A 21,233-nucleotide genomic window follows, 5' to 3' on the forward strand; every position below is an offset into this window, starting at 1 on the left:
TTAATTTATGTTTCTAAACAAAATAGGGAAATTCATGAAAAATGCGAGTTATTCTTGGGGGAAGATTAAATACACTCAAAATATCCATGAGCATAATTCTCTTTATAACATATTACATATATATATAGATATAGATATAGATATAGATATGTAGATATTTCTTTTTTCCATGATTGTCTTCCCTTGAAAATGGGAATTTTCTTTACTCAATGTGAATTTTTATTTCTGTTCCTAACCTTGCCTACAAATTGTGAGATATGATCTTTTAAAGAAATTTTCCATATCCCTGCTTTCTTGTTTGCACTTTCTTACCCATAAATTGATGGCCTGATGTATATGTATCTTACACAAGATACATTCCATAAACCAAAAGGTGAATTAAATTGTGACAAGCTTCAACTGGAACATGAAGGTAGTGTTCCAGTCACTAAAGAAAAATAGCTGTCTGTACATAAAACTTGATAAAGACACATGAGGGAGTGTACATGATGCACCATGAGGTACGGAACTAATGTCACTATTTCAAGTTTAAGAATACACCGAATTTGGTTACTCCTATCTCTCCCCCTTGCATCATATATTGGCTGAAATATTTGGAGAGTCACAGAACTGGAGATTTGGAAGGCCATTTAGTGGCCATCTAACTCAACTTATACTTAAAAAGAATCCTCATTAAGGTCAAATCTTTCATTTTCATACCACCAATGATTCTTCCTCTCACCTATTAAACATTCACACACACATGCATGCATGCACACACATGCACACATACATGCACTTGCACGCACACCCCTTTAAACATCTTTGCATATATATATATCTGAATAAAGAACTATCTATGCTCTATCTAGCCATGAAGGGTAATAGCAAGAGGTTACATCCCATTTAAAAATAAAGTGTGAATCTTTTCTACAAAACTTTGCTTACATTATATTACCAATATTCTACCAGCCCTAGAATTTTATTTCGTCTTCTTCAGTAACTTCTGGCAACATAATTAGGTACCCAGGTGGTCTCTATTTTCTCAATAAGCTAGAAATAATACCTAATATAAATTCAAGACCAGTCATTATATGACATAGAAAGACGCAAAATATACAAATATCAACAAAATAGCCTTAGGAGAAAGCACTATCAATCATGTTTTACTATTAAGTTTTGAATGTTAATTCATTGATGAATCAATAATAGAATTTAATGGATACCTGATGACACATGCATAAAGACCACTGTCCTGTACTAACGTTGGCCGGAACCAAATAGAATCTTCTTCTTTGCTCATTCTAGTTCCATCAAATGCTATTGGCTCTTCAAAGTCTCCCGGTCCAGAACTTTTATACCACATCAAACTAAGTCCAGCACTTTGGGCAAGGGAGTAATTTGCTCTGATATAGCCATAAAATAATGCACACTTGATTCGAACAGGCTCTCCCACTAAAACTTGATATTTCTTGATATCCACAGACCAATCAGTGCATCCATCAGCTACAATAAAGAAGAGAGAAGAAAAATTAGCAAAACTTCCCAGCATCATACAAGAAAGGAACTATATTTTATCCATCTATCTATCTATCTATCTATCTATCTATCTATCTATCTATCTATCTATCATCTATCTATCTGTATATGTGTATGTATTCCAACTGAAACTTCTTCCTGTTAAATATCATGAATATCTGCTATCTTCTTTCCAATATCTAGAGAAAATATGCAACATTTGTGGCCAAAATTTCATATGATTATGCCAAGAAATGAAATAAATAATTCATGGGACTTTTAAAATGGAACCAATAGAATTCTTGTGCAGAATTTGTGCAGGGGTCTTATTTTGGCACTATGTAAATTTTTATAGGATACAAGAATCAAATTGTTTTAACCAAGGCCATCTGTCATAGAGTATATCAGAATCACTAAAAAGAAAAAAAAAATAATGTAATAGTTTTCACAAAGGGAAAAAAATAGACAAATTCTCAGAAGACTTGAGAGAAAACAAAACTATTAACTATAAATTATTTCTAAATATTCTGGAGTGGGAAGAAATGAACATTGGAAATGAACTCTCTTTATAATAGTTTGCCAGTATCATCTTCAAAAGATGTTTACTATAAAAATTACTGGAAGAAATAACAAATATTTTGTAAATATTTGAATTGGTTGTTTTTATATAACTTTGTTTTAATACTACTGATTCATAATCCTGAATGTAAAAAGATTTAGTATTACTAAATTGAAATTGTGATATGCAAAAATAGTATATCATCTTATTAAAGTTATTTTATATGATTTGTTTACATAAAATGATAATAAGATAATTAAATAAAAATCATCCAGACATGATGTTAAATCATTTATATAAAGTATAAAATTATAATACTATGGAATTATTTTCTTTTCAATCAATTACAATTACCTATTTTATTTAGTGAAGACATGATAAAGACTTTCAATCTTAAATATGTCTACAAAGACATCACAAGAGAATTCGTACATGACTTTTAATGTAAATCAACTATGGTTACTATGGTATCTATCATATATACATACATGAATATATTTATATATAAATTGCTACATTTACTCAAGTATTCACACAGTTGACAATGTAATTTATTTGCACTAAATGGCAACGTAATTTCTGTCCTCATTATAACTAAAGTTTATCAGAAAGGCTTCATACTTTCTAATTCTAAGAATCTCTTCTTCTACATTCTATTAATGAAGCATAATAGTGAGGTCAAAATATCATAAAGTGAAAAGAAAGTAATATTCACAACTTATATCCTAACCAATTATTAGCAGAATCAGAATCTTAATTTTCAACTTTTACTCATTCCAGTTGACTTGGAAAGCAGCATTCTTAAACCACTATTCTTGGAAATCAGCATATTTCTAATACTTTGAGATCTCTTATGGAAAATAACTTGTAACATTTTCTTGGAATTATCATCAAGCTATTATTAAATAATTATATCATAAATAAGTCAATGTAAGAAATTTTTTAATTCTTTCACTATCCCCACCCCATTCTATCAATTAATAATTGATGCAAATAATAGGTGCATCTGTCTGAAAATTTTTGTTGATCATACTACCCTTTATTAACATGTAGAATTACTATGTAGAATTCATGGGGAACTGCTTTTAGGATACTTCCACTCCTATGTATATCCCTGTGAATTATAGTTAACATTGAAATCCTATGTTATTGGTGAAAATTCTCTGTCAAATGAGAATATTGTTTCTACAGTATTTGTTAATATATGTATACATTTACATATGTCAATAATATAATAGATAGTTCCGCCCTGGCATGATTACATTTCCAAAAGGTGTCAGTTTATTTTACTGGAATCAGTTTTTTTTTCTTAATTACTGTTTTTCTTTTCTCTCTTTCAATCCTATTCCATACATCAGGGTTTTTACAAGCTTGCTCACCTCTTTGTCTATGCTAACTTGAGGGGCCCTTAGGCAAGAGCTAAATTCAGAATCCCCTAGACACATGCCTAAAGTGCCTATGGTGTATTTCCAAACCATCTCCACTCTCTCTCCTTTATAAGAAGGTACAGGATAGCAGATATAGCAAACTCTGTTACTTGTCATGAAGAAGGAATAAGGTTTCTATTTAATCAAACAAATTGCTTAAGAGAGATTTGCAGCATGGGCTGCCAGTTTCTCAAAGAATTAAAGTATGATACCTTTAATACTTAAACCAGTCCCTATACAATTTTATCAGAAAACCCCTCAGAATCTTGTATCAAGTACTACCTCTTGCCACTTCCTGAATGTGTACCTGAACAAATCATTGACCTTCTTAGTGCCTCAGTTCTCTCCAATATAAAATGGGGAGAAAATACTTGTAATATACTAACCTCACAGGATAATTTTGACCATCAATGAAACTATAAAATCTGTAATTTTTGTTACTATGCATAGATGTTCCAATAAACATAGATTTCTCAAGATCTCTTGTATGGATTGCAGAAGTTCACTATACTATGCATAAGTAGATGAAAAAATATTCTCTTCAGATTATTTTAACTATCCTGATTCATTTTTACTTCTTCATCTTGGTCCTAATTAGTGCCTAACCCAAAGAAGGAGCGTAATGTTTGTTGAATCAAATTCAATTGATTTTTTTTTTCTATGAAGCAATATGGCAAAGAGAGCTGACCTCAGTGCCAGAAAGACCTGGTGATCATTCCTATCCCAGAAACATGCTGATTGTATGGCCCTAAGTCATTCAAATTCTCAGTCCTTTAAGCAATTCTCTAAAGTGAAATGGTGCTAACCCGTATTGGAATAGGGATTTTCTTCATCTAGAAACTTCTCACGCCAATGAAATTACAGGTCTGGTCCCTTTCCCTATTCTATCCTATTTGACTCAGATAGGAGATATGAAATTGAGACAAACCTTAGGAGTCATCTCAGTAATCTCACATTACCCTTGAGGTCTCTCTGATTTCTAAATCAATGATCCTGTAATCTAGGTGACCATCTTTATTTCACCCAAGAAACTAAGAGGGTAACTGAGATGCCTAAAGTCATGGGAAATCAGAGCTGGAATTCTTTCCACAATACTGAATAACCTTTAATAGAAAAAGAATCACTATTTTCATTTTTTTTTTTTTGTTAGGCATGTAATTATGTTGTATGCAGACACTTTATAGATAGTTGCTAAGAATTTCCTTTCTGTTAACCAGTCATCCACTGCTGATATTCCACCTCTGTAATATTAACAGCGTGAACTTTAACAACTATAAAAAGGCATCTTTTATTTTTATATTTCAGTCTTTTTTTCTGAACAATTCATCTATTTGAGAAAGTATGTAAGATGGTACTCAATAAATGCTTGTTGGATTGACAAATTCTAACCCTAAATGTGTTTCACACTCGTATTTAGATAGCTTGCTTATATTTGCTTTTAAGTCATGTAACTACCTCAAAATTATATATATATACACATATATATATGTATATATACATATATGTATATATACATATATATATGTGTATATATATATATATATATATATATATATATATATATATATATATATATATATATATAGACATGAATAGATAAAAAAATAGACCACCAGCCTCAGGTCCTTTAAACCTTTGAGACAAAGAACAGATGTGAAATTAAATACCCATGTGATAAAGAACAAAGCAAACTACAGCATCCCATTTAATCCCTTTCCCAATTTCGATCTAAATTCTAAGAAAAGGTGAATGAATTGTCATTTAACCATTCTTTCTATAAATGGTGATGCTGTCAACCATGGTTAGCAGGGCTCAAACTATGGCTATTTTTTTTTCTTTTTCTTTCCCTCTCTGTAATATGCAAGAGGCTATGCTTGTCTTTTGCCCTATCTAGAACTCCAAACAATCTTTATTTAGGACTGCTAAAGACCCAACACCAGCTTAGATCTGTAATAAGGAACAAGATGGTGAATCTGAAAGCTGCTTATACTCCAGGAAGGGAAAATTGCTTTCTTGGTGAAAAGAAGAAAGATACAATGGAAAGAAGACAAAATTTCAAGTGTGAAGATGTGCAATGGGTTTATTTCCTTGAGACAACATCTACTGATTGTATGACCTTGGCTGAGATACTTCACCTCAGTTTTTTTTCTCCAGTTGAGGAGGACAATACTTATTAACATTGTATGTTACCCTACGTTATCATTTATATTGTTAGAGGAAAGTAGCTTTCTTAACTATAAAGTGCCACATAAATATCAATGCCATTATTATTATAAAAGATATTCAGCCCACAACACAGATCTTAATATAACTAAGTGAAATAGGTGAAGGATCTCCTTAGATTCCAGTTAAGATAAACTAGAAAGTAAAATATTGAAATATACTTATAGATGTCAAAATTATATACTAATGGGCACTAAAATAATACAGACTGATAGTCTTAGAAAAATAAATGATTATGTTTGACAATATACTTGAAACATATTCGTGTGTAAAACATATATACATAAACATATATGTATTAATGTATATATATATATATATATATATGTTTGTGTGTGTATCTATTGTTGATTTCAGTCATGTCTGACTCTTCATTACCCTATTTGAGGTATTCTTGGTAAAAATACTGGAGTGGTTTGCCATTTCCTTCTTCAGTTCATTTTACAGATAGGGAAACTTACGGAAACACAGTTACATGACTCTCCCAGGATCACACAGCAAGTAACTGTCTGAGACTAGATTTAATATCAGGTCTTCCTGACTCCAGACCCCGTACTCTAACCATTGTGCCACCTAGCTGCCATATTTGTAAATATGCACACAATAATGCAGATATTTCAAATAAGCAAATTTAGGTTATAAATAAATTCACAAGTTACTATGAGAAAAATGGATTTTTCTGTATTAATATTAACACCTATACATAAATGTATTATCATAGACACCTTACTTACACTGCCCCACCACATGTATTTCTATTCCTTTCTCAGGTCTCATCATTTCTAATTTTGCAGTATTTAAAGTATATCTCCCTCTCGCCTCTCAAAACCATAAACATGACATATGATCTCATCACCTCATGCTTAGAATATTACAAGAGTGTGCTAGTTGGTCTCTGTGCTCATGTCTCTCTCCATCTCAGACTATCCTCCACTCAACTATCAAACCGATCTTCTGAAAACATAGGTCTGACAGTGTCACTTCTCGATGTTATTAAAATATTGTTTCTCCCAATTATCTCCAGTATCAAGTGTAACATCTTAAGTTTAGCTATTGAAAGCTTTCACAATTTTATCTCTTCTTATATTTCCAGTCTTCTTATACTTTACTTCTCTCAACATACTATGATCTAGGAATATAAGTAGAATTTCTCTGACACTCCATCTCCAGAAATCCTTGCCTTGTCATTGGCTCTCCTCCATTCCTGAAATGCTCTCTGTTCTCAGCTCAGAGACCTGACATTTTTAGTTTACTTCAGCACAAATCCCATCTTCTCAAAAGCCCTTTCCTGGTCCCACTTGCAATGCTGGTGCATTCCCTTTGAGATTACTTCTGATTTTCACTGTATATATCCTGATTGCACACAGTTGTTTCCATATTGTCTCTCTCTTAAGAATGTGAGCATTCATAGCCAAGAACACATTTTTGCCTTTTTTTTTTTTTTTTTGGTATCAACAGCTCCTAGCACAGTCTCCAACACATAATGAGTGCCTAATAAACGCTTATTCATTGATATTCATGGGGAACATTCCAAGGTCACATAAATGTGCTTTTGCCAACTAAGCGTATGAAAGCAGAGATTTTAGATGCATTATCACGCAAGCTGTGGATCTCATAGGTGAGACTGAGAACATATTCTCTTAATATATAGTAACTACTTAAGGATTTTCTTTTTTATTAGTGACCTTATTTTCCAGTAAAATGTCTCTCTGGGGGAGATATACCGAAAGTAGCAATGTGGATGGAGCAGATGATTGAAATAGATGTATTGGAATTGTCCAGTGCCCACAGGTCCCAATGTGTGACTATCATATCAGATATTGGTCAGTAGATGTGGAGTCTGAGAATGGCCACTAGGTAGTAAACAGTTTTTTAAAAAAAGGTAGATGTTCAGTATTTTACTAAGAACTTACAGCATCAAACTTCGGGAAAGAGATCCAAGTGGCCTAGGCATGCGACTATAGGACATATTATTTTCTCACAGAAAGGAGTTAAATAAGTGAGAGGCATAATCTCATCACAAAGAACAGAAATATCCATTACCATCTGATTAGAATTGTTTCTGGTGTTTGTGATGATAATAATAGACAAGAGACAATAGAACAACCCAGTAGATCAATATTGTTCTAATTATCAAAAAAGGGAAGAAGATGAGTTTTTCAAATTTGAAGCGAGTCAATAAGCATTCATTAAGTGCCTATCATTGGCTAGGCACTGTGCTTAGCATCCAGGATACAAAGAAAGCCTAAAGACAGTCCTTTTTCTTGAGGAGTTCACAATCAAATAGGGAGAAAATAGGCATACATACGCACATACACAAATAATCTACATACAAGATAAATAGAAAAAAAATCAGTTGAATAAAGGCACTAGAATTAAGAGGGATTGGCAAAGGCTTACGGTAGGAGGGTAGATTTTGGAAAGCCATGTAGAGGAGATAAGGAGGAAGAATATTTCAAATATAGGGGACAACCAATGAAAATATCCAGAGCTGAGACATAGAGTGTCTTTTTCAGGGAAGATCAAAGAAGTCCATGTCAATGGATCAGAGTGTGCTTGGAGGGATGGAGGAACCACATAAGTTGTTGGAAAGAACATTGGAAAGGTGAAAAGGGGGCAAGTTATAAAGAAGTTTGAATCTCAAGTCGTGGAGGTGATAGGAAGTCACTGGAGTTTATCGAATAGAGAGGTGACAAGGTCACGCTTATACTTTACGAAAATCATTTTAGTAGCTGAATGAAGCATAGGTTAGAGAGTGAAGAGACTTGGTGAAGGCAGATCAACCAGTGGATGAATTTTACCTTAATTCATGACAAAAATTCTAGGATCAATTTTGGTTTATTACCTTTTATTTGTACATACTATTCATTTTTAGAGATACTTCGAACCGTTCTTTGTAACAAAGACTAAAAAGAAAATATACATATACACACATACACACATACATATACATACATAATATGTACATATAAACACACATAATATATTTACATATATATTTATATTAGAAAAATCAAATACCAGCTTGTTGCATCTGATAGTTAGCATATGTTACATTCTCTCCCACTACTCCAGGAACATTTTCTCAATTCTTTTCCAGAGACAAACTTGGGTATTATAATTACTCAGTGTTCAGTTTCATTTTATTGTTCTTTCTATTTAGAACTTTGTAGTTATTGCATAAATTGTTGTCTTAATTCCTCTTACTTTACTCTGAATGAATTTTAAAGTGATATTCAGTGAACTTTTAGAAAAAAAATGAAACAATGAATATTAAGAGCCAGAATTGACTGGTTCATAGAAAAGACGTTGTGCCAACTTAAATTAATTTGGTGTTTTAATGAGTTTTCGGACTGGTAAACCAACACACTACTGTATACTGTTCCTGGTTTTTAACAAAACATTAAAAAATATTCTTATTATATAAAAAGTTCATGTATCCTAAGTTAAGGACCTCTAATAAGGGATATGTGTGTGTGTGTTTCAATGCCCTAATGCATCACTATTATACATGGCAGGCATAGGCAAGTGACAAGGCATGACCAAAGTATGAGTGATGCTACACTGATAACCAAGAAAGATTTAATGAAATAAAAGATTTCCAAAACATCAGAGAGCTCCTCTGTGGAGGATCTGCGGAAAGAAATAGATAAAAATATATGTGTATTCATCCTTCATTGCCAAAGAAGACCATGCCATCAGAGAGATGATGACATGACTTGCACTTGACTTTGTTTTGAGTGAGGGAGAGCTGTGCAGGTCACCAGCCTCATTTCTCCTCCAGAGCCATCTGGGTCCAGTGACCAGATATTCATCAGAATGACTGGAGATGACCCAGGATGAGGTAATTGGAGTTAAGTGACTTGTTCAAGGTCACACAATTAGTGAGTGTCAAGTGTCTGAGGTGAGAAGACAAAAATAATAAGGAAAAGAAAGGACAAATTTACTCAGTTCCCATTATGTGCCAAATGCTTTATATATATATATATGATCTTATTGGAACCTCATAACAACCATGTGAGTAATATGCTACAATTATCCCCACTTTACAATTGAGGAAACTGAAGCAGTTAAGTGACTTGCCCAAAGTCAACCCAGTACTAAGGATCTGAGTTTAGATTTTAACTCACATCTTTCTAATTCTAGTCCCAGGACACTATTGACTGAGTCTCCTAGTGCACAGATGAGTTGTGACCTGTACTGAAACATGTAGCATTCCCATTGATAAGAACACAGATCCATGGACATATGTGTATATATCCAGGAAGTGTACTAAAGGATGTCTATTAACTGAAATCACAGGTTCTCAGTTCCATCATTGGCAAGCAATACATCAAAGCAAAGATAATATGACACTGGCAATGCCAAAAAAAATGCCAGACAATTTTCTGCATTCAATTCTTCATGTTTAAAGGTATAAAAACATGAAAGCTCTATTATACAACATTGCTATAATGACATAACACCCCCTGGGAATCTGCTGAAATACTCCCACTCAGTTTGTAAATTAACTCCCTATAAGTGTTAAGTAGTATCTTATACTGAGAAAACAGAAAAGAATATAGATTCCATTTATTTTCCTAGTAGAACAAATTGATATGCCTGTTAGGCTGGTAAATTTGGAGAAATGATATGCCAGTTTGCAATGAATTACTGAAGACAGATTTCATTTCCTCTTTTGAACAATTAATTGTCAATATTGATATCTATCCTCCAAAAGTAGGGTATTCTTTGATATTCACTTTGAAGGTTGAAGATATGGTCCCTCCTTTTCCAGGTTTACACTAGAATGAGTCAGTAATCCTAACCATACATGAATTTATATGAACTTTCATTTATTTTTAGGGAAAAAATCCATATTTCCATCTAGCATCATGTCCCGATGGTTACAAATGCCATAAAATGTGCTGAGATGTGAAATAGTGCTTCTCAGATTCTGTTCCCTCTAGTCACTTCTTCCACTCCCATGACCTTCCCTCTCAGACTACCCAAAATCCTTTTGAGGAAAACGACCCTGTTGCACACATCGTTTAATACTGTGCTGTGATTATACAGATTTGTCAGGTATTATGGACTGTAAGCCTCATAATTGCAAGGATTGTCATCTAAATTTTGGCTCCTCCTTCATGTCTGGCACTCTAAGTAAGTGCTTTTTCAATGAATAAGTGAATCTTTTCTTTTTTTTAAATTAAGAATAAAGATGAAAGCTGATATTTTATGTGGTACTTCATAGCTTGCAAAAAGACTTACCTATAACACATCATTTAGTTTTCACAAAGTCCCATGAGGTAAGTACCATTACTACGAGCATTTTAGAAATTGGAACACTAATCTGGAAGAAAGGCTCGATGACTTGAAGAAGATACATAAGTAGTAATTTTGGACTCAGACTCAGTACTTCCTGATTTCAGGTCTAAGATTCCATTCATAGGATCACCATTTAGATCTGGAATGGTCCTTTTTCTACATTTAACTTTTATTTTATTCTTACTTATCACCCCACAGGACTCCAAATTAGTTAAACCTTTAAATCAGTCAGGGCACACAGTGGTAGTTCATACGTGAGTGTCCAGCAGAAAGTTTTTCCTCCCAATCAGATTTTCTTACATTCTTAAAGTTAAGAAAATGTGTATTTGGTTGTCATTCTGATTATTTACCTGTTTTTTTCCTTTTCTCTTTTATTACCCATTCTACCACTTCCTATTTTTCCAAGGTGGGTTGACTTGACAGCATTGGTCCCGCTGGTCAGTACCTACACACACTCCAATACTGTACAGTTATGAGAAATAACTGCATACTGAGAAATGTATGAAGTCTGGGCCATCTCTGACTACATTTCCATTAGTGAATGCTGAAACAGTCAATCAAACTTTTTTTTTATTCTATAAATTGGAAAACACTTGAATAATTCAACAGCTTTGGAATTTTAGAACTTTATTCAGTGGCATAGCTGTAGTCCCTGATCACTCTTTTAATACGCTGCCAGCTATCACTACTTCTAATGGCACAATCCAGGGCCCAGGAAGAATATCACTCACTCAGTTGTTTCCTTCAATGGCTTCAGGGTATGAAGTAAACTATGCTTCATCACTGTCCTCATAATGAGATCGTTCTGCTGGATAAACAAGTTCCCTGCAGGCTGTACCTGCTGATAGGACCCAGTGAACCAAATATTTAACATTTCAGAGAGGCTCCTCCCTAACATTCTTCAGTATGGCATGCATCGTTTTCAAAGGAAAATCTGATGCAGAAAAGTAGAAAATTGAGCTACTGACTCCTGGGTCTGTTACCACAACCTGGCTGCGTAACAAAGCGTCAATTCAATTTCTGGGTCCTGTGAGATAATTGAAGTTTCAAAGTTTCCTATAAGATTGTGGAAATTCAAATTCTTGTTATATCTTACTAATTTAGGCATGGTTCTAGGTGAAACCAGCACTCCAAAGAAGGCTATCAAAATAACTTTCAGTTCCAACACAGGGCTTGCTCTGTTGTTGGAAATAATCACTTGGAGGAGAGGTGGAGAGGACAGAAGAGAAACTTATGGTGGGGAAAAAAGAAAAAGAAAATTCCTTTCAATGTTTAACAGATAACATTTTTTTCCCTTTTAAACATCTGTGCATATTTTCCAATAGAAGAACATGTCCTTTCTTTGGTTTTAAATGCACAATTTCTTTTGCAAAGATAAAATAAATAGACAAATCTTAATGCACATATGTTGTTTCTTTCAGTTGGGGCATCAGAACAAATCAGCATATACAAGAAAAACATTGTCGTTTAAAAACAATAACATTGTGTCATCCTCAGTATTGTTAAAGGCAGCAAGCATTGTTTTCCACTTGAATCTGAGCAGTAATGATAGTAACTTTGCAACATTACAATATGGTCTTCCACGTATTCCAGTCAAAATAGTGTGTTTGAAAAAGTTACTCGTCTCTATCCGTTTGGGAAGCGCTGAATAACACTGACATTTTCATTTCAATTGTTAATACTAATTCCATATAGATTTTTAATAGTATCCCTTCTTTTTCAGTGCTTTCTATGTCATTCATTTCCCACATCTGGATGTAATCCAGTAGATGGTGAACTCCTGGAAGAAGATGCTGCCTTTTCTCTCATTTTTTTGTCCCTTTATGTATCTCTTTTGATACTCCTTTGTGTATTTGTATATTTTGTGCATGCAAAGCGTCTAGCACAAAGTAGGCATTTATTATGTTTGTTGACTGACTGATTAAGAACAACTTCATTTTTGCCTTCATTATTCCAGGCCTAACACATTAGCTAAACACCTTACTCCATGGTAAGCGCTCAATAAACTTGTTCTAATTAGACTCATTTTTCTTCAACTGATCTACCTTGAGTTTTTCTCTATGAGCTTTAAGATAGACTCTCCTATGCCTATTGAGGTCACTGTTTTCTATGCTGATTTTACTGCTCTGGCAGTGCTAAAGAGATGTTGGACAACAATCTGAGTTGAAAATGTGCCTGACTACCAAGATGACCAAAGAGCACTAGGGAAGATGTAAATATCGCCAAAGATGCTTATTCATGACACAACTGTGAAACTATCTTATCCTGTTACCTAGATATATATTTTTATATGTGTGTGTTTATATGTTGAGAAATAATATTCTAATAGCCAAAGCTATTAGATATATAACTATAGATATATAGATATAATACAATATAATATAATAAGTATGATACAAAATAATACTAACTAAAAAAATGTATAGAACACATGAACACAGTTGATGGAATGCCAGGCCTGAAGTCAGGAAGATGTATATCCCCTAGTTCAACCCCAGCCTCAGATACTTACTAGCTTTGTGACCCCCGGCAAGGCATTTAGTGCTGTTTGCCTCAGTTTCCTCATCTGTAAAATGATCTGAATATGGAAATGGCAAACTATTCCAGCATCTTTGCCAAGAAAACTCCAAAGAGTGTCATGAAGAATTGGACATGAGTGAAACAACTGAACAAGACCCCTTAGGCATCTCCTTTATACAAGCATTTCCCATGTAAATACTTAAGTCTAAGACTAACTGAAACACACCTTTTAAAAACCCAATTAAGGCTATGAATCAGTGAATTAATCATAGGATCATAAGATGATAAATTTAATGTTCGGGTGATTTTGAAGATTCTCTCATCTAACTCACTCATTTTATAGATGAAAAAGCTAAGATCTTGAGACAATGAATATCTAGCCCAAAGTCACAAAGGTAGTAAGAATCAGAGGTTGTATTTGCAATCAGTCCCTCTGACATCAAACCAAGGACTTTTTTTCCTCTGCAGAACACTTCCTGACATTCATTCTTGCTCTGTGATGACGGTGCGTCAATATATCACCTTAGCGAGGAGGATTCACATCCTAGCAATGAGATGTCATCACAGCCATAAAAAATGTCTCACATGTGATAACAATGGATTTATCTGTATCTCATATGCAGGAACATTTTAAATGGAGAAAATGTTCTCTCTCTCTCTCTCTCTCTCTCTCTCTCTCTCTCTCTCTCTCTCTCTCTCTCTCTCTCTCTCTCTCTCTCTTTCTCTTCCTCTCTCTGTCGTTGCTTGCCTAATCCAAGATCCTTCTGGGCATATCCTCAATCAATCAATCAACCAACCAGTACTTATAAAGTACTCAATGTCTCAGGTACTTTGCTAAATTCTGGGATATAAAACAGCAAAGACAGTCCCTGTCTTCAGAGAGTTTACATTTTAAAAGGGGGGAGACAATGTATACATATACGTATACCATCAATTTTCCATTGCTACTGTTCACTTCTAGACCTAGCAAACTGCTCATCTTCAGGATATGTCCAAGATACATGCACAGATGAATCCATCAAACATGTCCAATAAAAGACTGAACTGTCTCATGAGAAATAGAACCCCCTATAGCTTCAAATGTTCCAACAGACTGTAGGGTGACCAACTGGTAGAGATGTATGGGAATATGCCATATGTGATGTTCACTTATGTTTCTACCACTGAAATTCAAACATGGACTTTTGATGACTAGGAAGAAGGTACAATATCATTCTTCTTCCCTTCATTTGTGAGATTTTTTGCATAACATATATAATATAACTGTAAACTATTGTAATATTTTTGATAATCTTCAAAACCTTTTTTTTCCCACATATCCAACTTGGGTTATTGTTGTTGTGGTGGTGGTTACTTTTGCTTTGTTTTGCCAAAGGATCTCAAAATTATTTTCATCAGCCCCTTAAAGGTTGTAAGTTACAATCTTTTCATTTAAGTTTGTTCTTTTATTTTAATACAATTACACAAATGTGAATACATCATCAATTACATAACCAATCAGAATTTTGTTATATCCATTTATTTAAGTGGCTTTTAATGAAAAGTTAGGCAAAGTGACTGATGTGTTGCTCTGAAAGATATAAAATGCCTTAGCTTCAATTATTAATACTATAGACTTTTGCTAGAACTTATTTTTGTTTAATTATAGCTTGAAATTTATAACCATATAAGGTATGACCATATGAGAATTAAAATTTCAATAGTACATAAAAACTTTTAAAAGCCATTGATCTATGCATAACTATTAAGCATATTAGGACCTTCCATATTGTTTAAAGGTTATATGATGTAGATTTAAACTCAGAGTAGCTCCAGGATAAATGAAGTTCTTATCCATTTAAAATATAAACAAGCCAACAGATATACACTATATTCATCTTGGTTCTTTGAGAATCTTTCTTTTTTTAATTTGTACTTCTAGAATTTAAAATTATACATGGCATGTAAAATGCACTTAATACATGATTGCTGAATTGACCTAAATATAAACACTTTGAGTGTCTGATGACCTGATAAAACAAAGTATTTCAATTTGTGACACATTTCAACATGTTTATAGTCTAAACTGATCTACAAGGGGATCACGAGAAAGCTTATTTATAAGGTTACAAACATACATGTATTTGTTGTACCAATATCCAAATTGTTGTGTTCGTCCTTCATTTCCGAAGCCCATGACATCAGAGAAATGATGACATGACTTGCACTTGACTTTGTTTTGAATGAGGGAGGGCTGTGCCAATATCCAAATACTATGAGATGATAAAAACTGGTTGATTGTGCATGACACAGAGCAAGAGAAAAAGCAAAAAGTGTTTTGATTGGTTATAATGATAAAATTGAAAAATAGATGTGATTTAATATAGAATAGGGAATGAATTTGATCTATCCATTACTATAAGGAAGGCCCAGGGGAAGAAATTCCTTTTCTACCACTATAGATCAGCATGTTCTCTAAAATCTTAGTTTCTCTTTTGTTTTGTTTTTATATTACAGACATGTACAGATCACTTCCTTTCTAGGAGATATCTATTGTAATAAAGTAAAACTAATAAAATAGCAACCTCATATGATTGTGCATTCATCTTTCCACATGTGTCACACATCCACTTGGCTATTATATTGTTTTAATTATTAGAATTCTATTTTATCCCCTTCCCTTTTATTACTCACTGAAAATATAAGAGAAAAGAAAAAACAATTTTTTGTTAAAAATATGAAAATTCATTGACAATATATAAATTTCCAAACACAAATATATATATATATCAATATATATAATATATAATATGAATTACATATGTATGCAAATACATATATGTGCTTTCCCCATAAATTTATTTTCCTAGTTCGGTTCATTCTATTTATCAGTTTTTAAAAAATATTAATTTTTTATAATACTGATTTTATACTATAAATTGTTCTTCTGATTCAGTTTACTTCACTGAGCATGAGTTCATATCTGACTTTTCATGTTGCTTTAAAATCATGTATTTCCTCATTTCTTATAGCACAGTAGTATTCTACTACATTTATAAACCACAATTTCTTCAGTCATTCTTTGATGAGCATCTATTTTATTTCCAGTCCCCCTTTTCCAAATACTAGAAGAGTTGCTATATTCAGCAGGTTTGGGTTTTTTTGTACATACAGGACCTTTTCCCATTTTGTGTTTAGCAATGGTATAGCTGGATCAAAGGATACACACTGTCAAGTATGTTTTATATTTAATTCTAAATTGATAACAAGAATGGTTGTTTCCATTCATAGGACCATAAATAGATGTGTCAATGCACCTGTTTTCCCCATGGTCTCTTCAACACTTATTTTTTTCCTTTTTTCTCATGTTTACCAATCTGATAGGTATGAGGTATAATCTCAGACTTGATTTGCTTTGAATATTTCTTTAATAAGTAGAGATTTGGAATTTGTGGTTTGTTTTCTTTTAATATGGCTCTATAATCTTAGAAAGTTACTCGAAGCACTTAAAAATGATATGATTTGCCTACAGCTACAAAACCAGTTTGTATCAGAGGTAGGACCTGATGCCAAATCTTCTGACTTCTAGTATAGTTCTCAAGTCACAATGTCATGGCACATCTCCAGTTTAATTGTGCCTGAAGAACCAGGTACATAATGATGTGAGAAGATTATACTTCCCTAAGAGAGAAAAGGAATTTACAAAAAGTATGAAACCCTTAATCTAAAATTGAACTTAAGAAACATTATCCCCTGAAATTGGAAAGTACATCACAAACCTATCGGATAATTGCTACATCAGTGTCATGGAAGTCACAACCTGGAACTAAATGGTATTCCCCTTCTTTTCTGAGGTGCTCTCAAATTGTCTTAGGAGAACAACTGCTTTACCCCTTTATTTTTGTCGCTCTGTGTTCATTTTGTGATGATTTCCTGTCAGCTTGTGAGGGAAATCTGGAGGGCTAAGAAATTTCTGACCTACTCTACCATCTTCCCAGAATGCACCTCCAGTAGTGCTTTTAACCTGATCATTATTTTTTCTTCTTCTTCTTTTTTTTTTTTTTTTTTTGGAGGGGTACAGCAAAGCAACTGGGCTTAAATGATTTGCCCAAGGTCACACAAGTAGTAAGTATCAAGTGTCTTAAATCTGGATTGGAACTCAGGTCCTCCTGACTTCCAGGGCTTATGATCTCTTAATTTTTTTCTTGCTGTTTCCTCCCCCCTTTAATCTCTGACATATTATAAGTAGCTGACAAACAATCCCACTATAGTTACTCCTCAAAAAAGTTCCCTATCCTCCAAATGCAATTGAGAAAAACTAAGTCTTTAATGGGACACCAACTGAATTAGAACAGGTAATACAATGCTGCTGAGGGGAAGACCAAACAAAACTTACACAAACCTGAATATGTAAATAAATAATGGATGAATATAAATGAAAGTAGCGAAATAAATCACAACAGTGCCATGAATTAATCTTCATTTTTTTCTCAAGGTAAAATTTAATCTGATTTTCTTTCTTTTGAAATTTTTCTAAATAAATCAAAATTGCTCTCTTTCCTTCATCTTTATAAAACATATTCAAAACATCCATTTTAAATTCCTTCATGCCGTGAATAGGACATGAGTTTTCGATCATGTACTTACAGTAGTTAGTGCTTACTTAACATTGTGATAAAAGATTCTGCCCGAAACTTGTTCTTTCTATCCCAAAGCAGGATTAATGGATATTGGCACGAGGACAAGAACTGTTCCAAATGTTATACCCCTAGACATCTCTGAAATGTCTGTAGCTCTGGGACTGAATTTAAATGTTTCCCATAATAAAGTCTTTCACAACTCCTGTCAAAGGAATTTCTGTTCTATGAAAACAATTGAATGACCCCCAGCTTAATATGTCTTTCTGGTAACATCTCCATCCTCCTCTCTATCAGTTAAACATGCAGTTCCTAAAAACAAATTCTCCAAAGGACTAATTTTCTCTGGTAAAAAAATTAGAGTTGCCTATATTACTACAGAAAATAAACTGTGCTTTGTCTCATGAAACTTAATGGATAAATAAATAAATAATGAAGGCAATTCCATGAGAAAAAATGACAAATTGAAGAGGAAACATAATGTTTCTTCTTTTTTATAACGTTTTAAAAAATATTTTTAAGTATACTCATACATATATATGTGTGTGTATATATACACATGTGTATATATATATATATTTGTATGTTATGCTGCATTGTGTTGAATACTATTGTGCTATAAGAAATAATGTATATGTAGATAGATAGATATTCAACTCAAATACCCAAATAGATGTGCATTGTGTGAGATATGGGACATATGTTAGTAAATAGAATAAGAGAAATGAATTCTCTGAAGACACTAAATGCCTATCCTTCCTTCATGATCGAGTTCATTTTAGGTATCCACCAGCTACCCCCCAACCCAAATGTTAATACAAAGTTTTATGAAACCTACTGGCAGTGGATCACTTTTTACATCAGGGATGCAGAAGCCAGGAAGACTTAATTTCAAATTTGATCTTAGATATTAACATGCTATATGATCCTGGATAATTTCCCTAACCACTATCTGCCTCAGTTCCCTCATCTGTAAAATGAGGGTGATAATAATGATACCTACCCCATATTGTTGTGAGGATAATATGAGATAACATCAGTGAAGAGCTTTGCAAACCTTTAAGTATTCTATAAATGTTAGCAATGATCAATATAGCATTATTGAGTAACATAATATTTTGAACATTTTAGAATTCATTTTTAGGAGGCAAAATAAAATGTCTCAATTACTGAACATAAATATATATTACATAATATACATATATTTAATTCTCCTTCAGTCTATAATATGTGAACATATTGTCCTTCATTCTAAATATGATTTTCCTTCACTGTAAAATATGTGAACATATTCAATGTGTTTTGTAGAAAATATAGACATAGATACTGCTGCATATAATCTTATAAGCACAAAGCCATGCTTAACAGAAAAATACATTTAGTATTAGGAGTTTTGAATGAATGGTATTTTTTTCACTCATATAAATACAAAATAAGCTGGAATAAACTTCATCAGTAATAACAAGAGCTGTCATGTACTTAGCACTTTAAGGTTTACAAAGATGCTTACAAAAGGATCTTATTTTTCTTCAAAATAATCCTTGGAAGTTGATTTTTCCCCCTCATTATTATCCTCATTTTACAGATGAAGAAACCAGAGAAGAAAGTACCTTGCCCAAGGTGACCTATCTAGCAACTGTCTGAGGCAGGATTAAAGCTTAGCTCTTCCAGGCTGCATTTCCAAAATTCTATCCATAGCACCATCAGTGGACACCTAAATACTGACATTAGAATAGCCATTAAAAATTTAAATAACGTTTATGGCAGAAGGTGTACCCTCCCCCCTTCCCCCGCACCCCCTCCCACACCCATATCATTTTATCCCTCATAGGTGCCTTTATAAAAAGGGAAGAAAAATAATTGGTATTTTGGAGAGTCTCACACTAATGTCTTTTCCTGTTTCTGGCCTTTAGTATTTTGTATCAGAGCCCTGTCTATCTCACCAAATCAATCCATTCCCTGTCTAGATAGACTAAATCCAGTTAACTGGATGTTGCTTGTTTATCCCCCAAACCACCTGTCACATTCATGTCTGCCTATAGGTGCTCCTTGTACCTTTGCCTGGTTGGGTCCCAGACTGGTCAGAAGTCCAAGGCTTCTCTGATCCTGATCCCCAAAGCACTGTAATTCCAAATATAATTAAAGGCATAATTCAGAATGAAAGAGTTAGATTATTTATTAAAGTAATGGAACAGGTTTTATATTGAAGTCCTGTCATCTTGCAGTTAAGATTTCATGATAGGAACAAATTTAATCTTTTTTTTTTTTCCCTTCACTAATCTCTAAAGGAAATTTAGAATTTCCTGCAATTAGGAAGTTAAAAACATACTTTAAGAAAGGTCCAAAGGCTTCACTAGACTTCCAAAGAGGTACATTGCATTCAACAAATGTTAAGAACACCTGGTTAGTTGATATTAATTTGCAGACTCAGTCTTTTAGGGAGTAGTGGGGGTGAAGGGACCATATACTCAAATCACAATGTGATGTTCATTAATGTATGGAGCTCTTGGATAGGAACTTTATCTATACAGATCAGCACTTTTCTTGCAATTTATACATTCATGAAGCAAACATTTGTTTAGCTAGGTTGTGTAGTACACATTTATTACAACTCCTGTGCTTGGAGTCTGGAAGACCTAAGTTCAAAACCAGTCTTAGAAATTCAATAGCTGTGTGACCCTGGGAAAGTCACTTGACCTCTACTTCCCAGACTGGTTGTATCAAACTAGATACTATTTGTAAATCCCTTAACACAATGCTTAGCACATGGTAGGTATAAATGATAGCTGTCATCATCATCAATATTGTTATTATTATTATTATTATCATTAGCTACTACTATTTAGTTATAATGAAGATAGAAATTAAGGAACTATAAATCACGAACTGTCTTCCAGGACCGCAGTTTTATACAAAAGAAAAAAAGAAAGAATAAGGAAAGAAGGAAGGAAAGAAGGAAGGAAGGGAGGAAGAAAGGAAGGAAGGAAGGAAGGAAGGAAGGAAGGAAGGAAGGAAGGAAGGAAGGAAGGAAGGAAGGAAGGAAGGAAGGGAGGGAGGAAGGAAGGAAGGAAAGAAGGAAGAAAG

General features: G+C 33.5%; 1 protein-coding gene across 1 annotated transcript in view; it reads right to left on the reverse strand.

The window, feature by feature from the left end:
- IL1RAPL1 (interleukin 1 receptor accessory protein like 1) overlaps nt 1-21,233 on the reverse strand; it is a 1,535,580-nt gene that overhangs the window by 718,166 nt on the left and 796,181 nt on the right. Inside the window, exon 3 of the mRNA XM_072615230.1 lies at nt 1,206-1,485. Within this exon, the coding sequence (XP_072471331.1) occupies nt 1,206-1,485 (280 nt within the window). The remainder of the gene's footprint in view (nt 1-1,205; nt 1,486-21,233) is intronic.

The sequence above is a fragment of the Notamacropus eugenii genome, chromosome 5 (genome assembly GCF_028372415.1).
Source record: "Notamacropus eugenii isolate mMacEug1 chromosome 5, mMacEug1.pri_v2, whole genome shotgun sequence".
Classification (NCBI taxonomy): Eukaryota; Metazoa; Chordata; class Mammalia; order Diprotodontia; family Macropodidae; genus Notamacropus; species Notamacropus eugenii.